The sequence below is a fragment of the Cynoglossus semilaevis genome, chromosome 18 (assembly GCF_000523025.1).
Source record: "Cynoglossus semilaevis isolate Cse_v1.0 chromosome 18, Cse_v1.0, whole genome shotgun sequence".
Classification (NCBI taxonomy): domain Eukaryota; kingdom Metazoa; phylum Chordata; class Actinopteri; order Pleuronectiformes; family Cynoglossidae; genus Cynoglossus; species Cynoglossus semilaevis.
In genome coordinates, this window is record NC_024324.1 from 2947668 (window position 1) to 2958325 (window position 10658).

The 10658-nt window shown below is 44.3% G+C and overlaps 1 protein-coding gene across 1 annotated transcript; it reads right to left on the reverse strand.

Moving 5' to 3' along the window:
* Window positions 1-1134: 1134 nt before the first annotated feature.
* On the reverse strand, window positions 1135-10572 carry clspn (claspin). The gene is made up of 25 exons (XM_008331136.3): window positions 10436-10572; window positions 9898-10396; window positions 9000-9117; window positions 8403-8827; window positions 8087-8236; window positions 7748-7822; window positions 7589-7661; window positions 7387-7489; window positions 6643-7235; window positions 6295-6483; window positions 5968-6131; window positions 5699-5874; window positions 5570-5622; window positions 5284-5477; window positions 4595-5135; window positions 4470-4503; window positions 4204-4282; window positions 3912-4048; window positions 3664-3825; window positions 3444-3565; window positions 3181-3314; window positions 2964-3084; window positions 2618-2715; window positions 1918-2079; window positions 1135-1444 (listed from the first exon to the last, which is right to left on the reverse strand). Exons 2-25 carry the CDS (start codon window positions 9922-9924, stop codon window positions 1319-1321), a joined length of 4056 nt encoding a protein of 1351 aa, XP_008329358.1. The 5' UTR covers window positions 9925-10396; window positions 10436-10572; the 3' UTR covers window positions 1135-1318.
* Between the last annotated feature and the right edge of the window lie 86 nt (window positions 10573-10658).

A 10658-nucleotide genomic window follows, 5' to 3' on the forward strand; every position in this document is an offset into this window, starting at 1 on the left:
CTAACGACTCCTTCCTTGTCTCTCCATCTCATTAGTGGTCGTGGTGATTAAGAGGAGGTCCCGGGGTTATGAGTGGTCGCAGGAGGCCCCATTATACATCATTAGGGGCCAACTGGAGTAGAGTCCATGCTGGGGGACGGAGGGGGAGGAGAGGGGGGGGGGGGGACTAACTGTTACACCTGCAGGCAGACAGGACTCATCCTGGAGTGGTTTCTGCTGCGTTTGCACTTTTACCTTAAACTTGATCTTCAGAAGAAGAAAAAAAAGAAATCCGTCCTGATTTCAAACGTCCACATCGATTAAAGGACGAGTTAAATGTTGTGCAACTGCATCTGTCATTACGTTTGTTCAGTCATTACGGTGTAATTAAGTGGGATGAAGATGGGATTTCACGTCCCAGGGCTGCGTTTCCAGGGTCAAGACGACGAGCGATCAGCGCTAATTACAATTTGATGGCAGATTGGAGCCTCGTTCTGTACTTCTGTCCTTTTATGGTGTGAAAGTGTTTCCTTATCACCTCGTCCGGACGGAGATTAGGAAGGCGAGAATTTTTTGGGTGTTTGTTTGACTCCTGGTCACTGCAGCCTCTGAGGTCGAGCTAACGGTGACATAACTCTGTTAGGTAACTGAGCTCAATCAGTTGATTTAACTGTACCGTACTGTACTGTACTGTACCGTACTAATGCTCCATCAACACACACAACAACCAGGTCCAGATGGATTTTCCTCTGTGTCACAGTGGAACCCTCTGGTTCTCCACAGCCTGTTTCATCTGCAGCTCTGGGATTAAAGATCAGGTCAGATTATCTAACCATCTAACTATATCTGATCAACTATTACTCAGCCTTTGGCTAACCTTTAGCTGTTAGCTAACTCCAAGTCGTTTCACTTCAGAAGTGGTGAAACATTCACCAAGTATTGACATAACTCCAAGTCGTTTCACTTCAGAAGTATTGACGAAAATGTTTTGTCAATTTATCACAGCTTTAAAGGTTTTATAGTAAAGATCACATTTGTCACAAATACAATATTAAAAAAAAAAAACTAATTCCGGCACAGAGGAAACAAGACTCCAGACAGAATCAAACAACAGAAATGTGTCAAACTGATGTTATAAAATACACTTTTATTTACACTGTAAAACAGACATTTATTATCCTCACGCAAAACATGTTAAAAACTAAATTAATTCCATCCTATTTACATAATTAAAAACACGTTAATGGACAAACAAACGGCAGTTCTGAGGAGGAGGTCCAGTCATGGTTCTATCACATGTTCTGGGTGAATGACAGGAAGTGGGTCCAGGAGTCAAACCTCAGTGGTCCAGGAAGCTGAAGATGCTTCTCTGAGGACCACTGTTCTGAGCCACGGGTTTGTTCTCCCTGCAGATTCTCTTGGCTGCAGGGTTCACGGCTCCAACCTGACTCCTCTTCTTCATCGTCTGTGGACCAGAGAAAAAAAAAACTTTATCTAAACACTTCAATTATTTACTATTATTATTAAGTAAAAACAGTTTCATTACAGCTAAAGGTAATATGACAGAGACGGGAGGTTTAGAACACGAAAACAGAATATGGGCTTTGGCGCCATCCAGTGTTCTTTTTAGGAAACTACAGGTCCGAAAAAGACTCATTTTCACGTGACTATACAGACTATACTGTAGGTTAAAGAAAGTCACGTGTAGCAAACACACAAATATAAAGTCACGTGTTTTAACAAGACACGTTTTTAGCTACTTCTGAGCTAACGTCGAGCTAATATTTTGGCTTACTTTGCAGCCCAACGTTGACATTCGACAGTCTAACCTTTAATTCTAGCAGTTGTTGTTTTTTTTAACTTTATGTTTACTTGTTTACTTTCTTGGTGCGGGTGTTCCCTGTGCGACCTTATGTCCAGACAGTCCTCCGTTCTCACCTGGTTCTGTGGAGCGTCCGAGGTCTTGCCGTCCTTCTCAGGAGAAAGTGTCTGGAACAGAAATCCACGAGTGTTCCTTGGAGCCATAGGGTTGCCCTCTGAGATGTTGGCCAGTTTCTGGAGGACAGACCGAGGCTGACTGAGCAGTGAACCTCTCTTCACCTGAAACAGAAAAACATTGATGGTCATATTCATTTTTCCAGGTCAAATTTAAGGTGCACTTTGAAAGAAATCTTTGTTTTTAATCCAATGAAGTTGAAGCAGCTTCTGTCACTGCCGTATTAACTCTGTGGTTGAAGCAGCTTCTGTCACTGCCGTATGAACTCACTATTCTCACTATTAAAGCATATCACTTTCAATCATTCACCTCTGGCCCCGTGGCCACAAAGATGTTCACATTTAGCTCAAACTAACACGTGGGGCGTGGGCCACAGGGCAGCACATCATCCTGTTTTCCACACACTCATCAGTCATAGATTCATCTCTGTGTTACACACTGAAGACAAACAGAAGATGCTTTTTTTCACAGAAACACAACACGTTTTATCTCGATTAAAGAACAACCGTCAGGAGAGAAACCACAGAGTCACATGACCTCGGCCTGAAGGTACGAGGGTTACATAAGAACCGTTTTCTCACTGTGAAATCTTCAGCTGCCTCAGATATTAAATTTATGTCATGTGTGATGATGGTAACAAACCTGTGAAGGCTGCGATGTTCTCAGGAACGGATTAAGAGTTGATGATGTCATTGTCGCTGGCGTCGTCCTCTTCTCTGGCTGTGATGTCACCGCAGAGTCTGAACATTGAAATTGATGTACTTTTTGTGAAATGAATGGAGGGAAAATGTGGCTAAATATAAGTCAAATAAATGTCATATTAATTATTATTAGAAACTACTAATAAAATGGCCACTAGTTTGAAAAATATTTTTGAAATAATTCCAAATCTCTGCCGTAGAAAACTAGGGCAGTGCCTGAGCGCCACATAGTGGTGACAGCAGGTGCACTTAAAGCATGAGCGTGGCTCAACAGAGGGAGTGCTGACCTTTCTTCTGCAGAGTCTTGGCCGTCAGCTTCTTGGCCAGCTTCATGAAGTGACTGTCCTCCTCACCCATCTTCTCCTCATCTTCGTCCACGTCCTCACCCTTCTTGGCCTTCTGTTCAGACTGACGGAAACACGACGTTCAAAATCATATCGTTGGAGTTAAAAATCATAATATAGTAGTATGTCAATATGCAGGAGTCCCAACAGCGCCACCTACTTGTTCTCTGAGCCACTGCTCCCTCTCCAGTCTCTCTCGTCTCCTCTGGATCTCCACAGGGTCCATGACGTTGTCTTCATCCTCCTCCTCTTCTTCCCCCTCTCCTCCCGTTCTGTCCACGTCGAAAGCGTCATCTGGAGAAAAGAATTCAAATCGAAACTTATTTCCAGGTTTTTGGTCATAAAAAAGAATTCAAATCGAAACTTATTTCCACGTTTTTGGTCATAAAACCAAATCCAAACTGACGGCTGCTGAAAACTGACCAATGTTTTTCCAGCGGAACCTTCGAGCTCGACCCGGTCCGTCAGAGTGCAGGTCACCGTCGGCCAGGTATCTCTCCTGGTAGAGTCTGAGCCGACGCTTGTCGTCATCAAGAATCTGCTTCCTGTGAACAAGGTGTAAGTTTTTAAACAAAACAAAACCTGACAGAAACATTTCTTTACTTTTTTCTTCATGATTTTTATTTCCTCTGCCGACACTCACATGTGGATCTTGTTGACCTGATCCTGGAGCTCCTCATCAGAGGGAAGCTCCTCCAGGAGCTCGTCCTCCTCATACTCACTCCCTCCATCATCGTCCTCGTCCTCGCTGCCCAGGTCGCTGCCCGACAGCTCGGCCTCCGACTCCAGGTAGTCGACCAGACGCCTGACAACGACACCAGGAGAAATTAGCATCGATACTTTTATTTATTTTCTAATTTCTATTTTGAAATTTCAACTTATTTCACTTACATTTTCTTCTTCTTCTTTTTCTTGGCGTGCTTTGGAGCAAACACCCCCTGCATCTCCTCATCTTCCACATCATCGTACCCTTCCTCACCACCATCCTCTTCTCCATCTTTATTCTCCTCATCTTCATCCTCCTCCTCCTGTATAAACCACACATTGTGTCATTTTCACTCCATTCTCAACTCTGATTGTACAAACCATAAAAACAACATCACTGTGAGGTTTGTTTCCAGTCGATCTGATTGTACAAACCATAAAAACAACATCAGACTGTGTTTCCAGTCGATCCTTTTACCTGTTCACTCTCAACATCTGACAGGAGCCGGAATTCACAGTCTTCCTCCTCTTCCTCCTCCTCTTCTGCCTCCTTTTTACTACAGAGAGAGAAACCACAGATAGATGTTGTCAGTCTGTATAATGTTTTTTTATTGTATTACTTTATTAAAATGGACAGAAAAATTAGTAAAAAAAAACTATATTTAAATTTATATATATACACAACATATATATATAAATATACATGTTGGAATATACAAATACACATATATAGTTGTTAATTACCTGTCTTTGACTGGTGAAGCTGAGTGAGCAGAACCTGAAATTAGCAACAAAAGATTGTGTTTTAAAAAATAACAAATAAACAAACACCTAATTACAGAAGGTTGGACCATTTTCAAGACTTTCACCTGAACTGGGGAACTTCCCGGAGCACAGCCCCAGCAGCTGATCCACGTCACTCTCAGATTCCTTATCCTGGTCTTCTTCTTCTTCTTCCTTCCTCTCGTGACTTTCCGTCTTCTCCTCTCCAGCCTGCGTTTGCGGAAAAGCTCCAGAACACAGTCCGAGCATCTCGTCCTCTTGCGTCGACCCGAGGACTCTGTCCTGGCTGGAGCCGTTGTCCTCTGAGCTAAAAACACCAGAACACAAACCCAGCAGCTCCCCCATGTTAGCGTCCATGGCGTTTTCGTCCAAACTGTCCAAGATCAGCTGTCGTTTGTGGGAGGGGGGAGCACCACGACGAGGCCCCACGTTGAGGAAGCCGTCGGCGTCCAGTAACTGGGAATGGGCGTCGTCCTCCAAGGAGAAGCGACCCTGGGAGTCTCCTCCTGGGACCAAGGCTGCAGCACCCAGGGGACCCGAGTCAGCACTAGGGGATGAAGGGGCGTAAAGATCCTGGGAATCTTCCACAGGGAGGCAGAGGAAGGGGTTCGAGAGAGTTCCAGAACTCTGAAGGAAAAAACAAAAAAAAAAGAGTTTTGGTGAAAAGGTGGAACGTGACTTTAGGATGAATTATCACCACCCCGGGTAAATAATTAATTGCCTTTGACCCCCATGGGGCCCTGGACCCCACTTTGGGAAACAAGGTTTTTCTTACCTTGGAGGCCGAGCTGAGGAAACTCGGCCTGAAGAGGCAGGGAGACGGTGAGCGGAAAATGGAGGAGTTGGGGACTCCTCTTCCTGTGGAGCGTTGATGACTGACCGGCTGGTAGCAGGTGATCATGGAGCCTGCCAGCTCAAAGCTGCTGTTGTGGCTGTTGTCCTTCACCAGGGACAGAGAGTCGTCCTCATCTGGAGACGGAGAGAGTGTCCATGAATCAGCTGTCACCTCATACCTCACCGCAGTCACTTCATCATTAAATTACATCACAAAAGTCACTCACCCATCTTATGACTGCTGCCCTGCCCAGAAGGTCCAGATCTCCTGATTCCATCACTGTATTGGATTAAAAAAATGTTTTTATGAAGTTTTAAGGTGTAGAAATATGACAAGGACGTAGCAGGAAACCTACCCAGTACGAGAGTTTCCTGGGAACAGCATGAGGGTCCCATCAGTGTTGACCAGATCAGGGGTTGAAGGTGAAGGTCTGGCCAGCGTGACAGGTGACGCACTCCTGTTGCTGTGAGACACACTTCCTTCTTCCTCTTCCTCCATTCTGTCATCACCTCCCAGCAGATCGTCCACACCCTGGGAAATTAAGAGATTTTTTTTTAAGTTGGATTTGACATCGTGGTGATGTTTGAGAGCAGAAACAGGAAAGAAAAGGAGATTCTTTTGTACCTCTTCTGCTTCTGACTCGTCTGTCAGATCTTCCACCTCCTCTTCTTCCTCGCCACATTCCTCATTGTCCAGGCGATTCAGCTCGGCCTTTCGTGCCCTCTCCTCTTTCCTGTGCTGAGCCATGGCGAGCTGCAGACGCTGCTTCAGCGACAGCAGCCTCTCTCCTGCACAGAACAGACCAGAAATGGTCAAATTAGGAAAGTCTTGTAAACCTGCTCTGTGTGGTACAGTCGTTCATACTACACTACTCATTTCTGGAGCACACTTCACTACTGAATTGGTAAGACAGTCATATCCACGTCTACTGCATCGCACACATTTGTTTACCAGGTTTGGTGGGAGCCGACTTCTCTGCTTCTCCCTTCACGGTGACGGTGACCGACTCCTTGTGCAGCTCCTCCTGGCCCGACGCTGTGCTGTCTTTACGGATGATTTCCAACTGCATGGTGCGCTCCCCTTTGGCCTTGACAGGAGCCTGGATGTGGCGGAGGTAACGCTCCCTCAGAGCCACCAGGCCTGGTCGAAAGGAGAGAGAAAAGACGTTTTTATTCTACTGCAGTAATCATCAACTGGGGATTAATTTTATTTGAGTGTCAGTCCTGTAAATTTTGACCCTCCAACAAATATATGTTAACAACTGTTCTACTTGAAACTGTTTTGGAAAAGAAGATTCACCAGGGTTGGGTTGAGGAGGCTCCAGCTGAATAAAGGCTCCATCATCTGGACACAGTTTGGCAACAGGTGGAGGAACCAGCCCGAGCTCCTTCAGTCGGGTCAGTCTGTCCTTCTTCAGCTTGGCGTGTTGCTGCTGTAAATGACCAGTTTCAGTCGACTCTGTGTTCCCACATTTAGCAGGTGGAGCCCCGGGGTCAGGGTGCAGCAGCAGAGGTCTGGAGTCAGGTATCACTGCAGCCTGGGTTTCATCTGACAGGGCAGCGGGGGCTTGAAGCCCAGAGTCCATGACATTTCTGACAACCTCGTCTGCCGTGAGCGACTCCTGCAGACTCTCTGAGAGGCAGAGCATTGGCCCAGAATCCTGGTTGTCGTCTAAACTCAAGCTCTCCTCGTTGACCCGGCTGAGACTCTCCTGCTGAGGAGAGGAGGTGGCAGCAGGACAGGCCAGAGGCTGGATCTGAGTGGAGGACAGACCCAAAGGAGGTTCCTCCTCTGAGCACGGCTGCTGGGGTTCAACGGATGGGGTCACAGGAGGAGGAGGTGCTGCAGGGGCTGAGGGGGTCTCCAACATCATGGCTGAATATTTTGTTGATCTGAAAAACATAATTAACTTTTATATTTATTTGTTATCTAGAGTTTCTATCAGTATATATATATTTTTGGTTATGGCTTTTAATAAATTCCTACTAATGTAGTCATACTGTAGTTGTCTTCTGATTTTTGACACTGTGACATTTTCCTTACTTTAGTAAAGACATGGCCGGACCCTCAGGTCTGGTTCTCTTCCTAAAAAACTGGTCGATGGTCTTGGGTTCAGGGATGTGGTAAGGAAGGCCGAGAGTCGACTCTGGAAAAACATGTAAGTGATGAAACTCAGCAACAAGCAGTGATTAATTTGAGATTTTTTACGCTGCGACGATGACCAGGAGACGATGTTTGAACTGACCTCTGACCAGCCGCTGAGAGTCACTGTGGAGTAGTTTCATCGCCTCCCTGCTGGCGCGGGCAGCTTTCCTCTCCTGAGAACAGAGAATTTGTTTAATCACAATTTTGTTTTTCAACGATATTCTTAGTCCTGAAAAAACAGCATAAAAGGAGAGCATACAGCACGCTGAGGTTTCTCTGGTGCCTCTTCATCCTCCTCTTCTTCCTCTCTGTCCTCTTCATCCGGAAAAGTTTTCTGCAAGAACATTTAATAATGAGCAGTGGAAAGCTTTTGGAGCATCTGTGAACTGTAAAAAAAGTGTTGGAGTTCATAAAAAAAGACCTCTACATTTTCTTTAAATGGAAATGAAAATTACTCTATTTTTTTCTTCTTCAATGCCAGAGAGCCACTGCTGTGGTAATGGTGTTAATATTTGGTCCTGGCTTCAAACCTCAGGGAGCACAAATGTGTTTTGCACAGGAAGTCTAAAAATGAAAACTAAATCTAATTAATCTGCACCTTTTGTTTCTTCATTTTGTTTTTGACTGCTGCTCTGATGGCGTCCAGAGACTCCTCTTCTTCATCCTCATCGCCAAGACCAGTGTCAAACAGGTCTGTGTCGCCCAGTGGACACCCACTGTCATTCAGAGGCCGCGGAGGAGCTGCATCCTGAGGGAAAAGTGTTCAAAATTATAATCTAATAAACATTTGTCTGTTAAAATACAAACCATTTAGAAAAAATAGATGAGAATTCATCCAGCCTACAATGTCCTACATAAATAAGAACTCAAAGTAAAGTAAAAAACCAAGGGAAAAGACTCCAAGTTAACCATACCTCACTCCTTTCTGAGAACCTGTCCTTCTTTTTCAGTTTGTCCACGGCTTTGCTTCGTTTCTCCTTCTTCTCCCGGTGTCTCTGGCTCTTCTCTCTCTTTTGCTTCTTTGACTTCCCTTCTTCGTTCGTCTCCTTCTTCTTCTTCCCTTTCTTCTTATCCTGTTGCTCTCCCACTTCCTCACTTTGCCCTCGCTCTGACTCACTGTCTTCACTGTCGATCGGTGCTCTGCTTATTCTTTTGGTCTTCTTCTCTTTCTCGTTAACCTTGTCCGTCTCCATCTCCTCTTCACTGGAGGCAGATAGGGCCAGTGCTTCAGCCATGTGGACGCTGTCCTCTGCAGCCCCGTCTTCTTCCTCATCGCTGTCTCTTATGGCGTGACGGCGGGGCTTCCTGTGAGCTGTGATGTCTTCATCGTCTTCAGAATCTAAATACAACAGCAGAGTGTTGATCTACAATTCAAAGTGGAATTCAAACGACAACAACGACCACCGTGCTGCCTCCAAAACGATGTCTCTCATTTTCCGCACATCAACCTAAAAGGTCATCTCATTTACACAGAGTGACTCTGCCCGTCTTCTATTGTTGTGTTACTTCACCTGGAAGCTCCTCTTTATTGTTGGCCGTCTCCGTGACCATCTCCTCGGCTGGAGAACCCACCCCACTGTCCAGGCTGCTCTCTGCTGCTGTTTGGACCACAGCAGGGAGCGCCTCAGCCTTTGCACAGGAATACAGAAAAAAAAATTCAATCACAAATTTAGATTTTAATGTGTTTATGGTTTCAGGCATTACATTCTCCACTGCCGTTATTATGTCTGGATAGTAGTTAAATTGGAATAAGCACTTTTAATAAGAACATGTGACACGTTGTGTTTGTTCAATAACAATCGTAGCGTCCTGGGCCAAATCAAATTAAACTAACAGCAGCACAACTTGGTAAATAACGTTGTCCTGTCAAAGTTTCTAGGAAACTCATAACGTATATATTTAGTGCAAAAAGACAGATGAAAGGTCAACGTTAAATAAAATATACTTTTTATTGTTTGTGTGTTTAAGCATAAAATACAAGAATGTGGAACCACATCTGTGGCGCCTAGTAATAAACCACACAATAAGCACTACAGTTGCTGGAAACATGGCTGCTTCATCCTTTCTATATCTGTCCAAAATTGCAGTTCTTTAGGAGCAAACTTAACAGAAACCCTATCACTGCAAGAAGAAACGATCCTTGTAGTGCAGCTAACTTTAAAAAAAATGTCAAGAAAAGTTAAAGTACCGTTTTAAAAGACATGAAGAAGCCATGTTGCTACAGCTACCACCTCAGCTAAAGCGAGCTAACTAGCTGTAGCTAACAATACCCGCGTTCAGCAGCATTCTTGTGAATCCAGAGACTAGAATGTCTTTTAAAGCAACTTAACATAAACTGGATGTCATATGAAAACCTAAATGATGTTACATATACAGTTAGTTGCATGGTACCAAGAAGTATTTTCTTACCTGTTGTTGATTTGCGACCAGGCTCATCTTTGTCCGCTAAGTTTACCCTCTTGTACAAGAATAAATCAGCGGTTTCACCAAGCTTGGTAGCCACAACAGACGAATAAATAATAAATGCCTGTGTGGCAGAAACTATTGAAGACAGTAAGGGTTCATTTAAAGAGAGTTTAAGCAGAGCTTCTCCCTTCCTCCCGCCTCTTCAATACTAACGCAGAGAAATTTTGATCTTTCGCGCGCCGTGACAGCTGGCCCACAGTTTTTCGTCACCAACGTGTCAATCGCCCGCTTCTTGCTTCGCTATTGGTCCGTTGGGGTCATTAGTACCCACCCACCATGACGACACACTTCCGTCAAATGAGCATTTGGTTCACACCATAGATTTAGATTGCTGATGGGCGGGGCGAAACAGGATAGAAATAAATTCCAAACACTTTCTCTAGTATCATCTCAATTATTATTTTTTAAAATAATGTCTGACAGGCTTTTAGCTTTTTATGACCTTAACTTTGCGACTTATTTATTCTTTTTTTTTTATGACCTTAACTTTGCGACTTATTTTTCTTTAAATCAAAACAACGTTTCTGGACTAAATTCTGTGCGTTTCATTCTAATTCTAACCAACTTAGAAGCGTTTCATCGACCTCAACTTTAACTGACTACTTAACTACATTTACATGTCATAGGTTAAGATTTAATTATACTGATTTAATTACAAAGTATGTTAAAAATACTGTCTGCGCTGTGGCATTAAAGATTGTCCC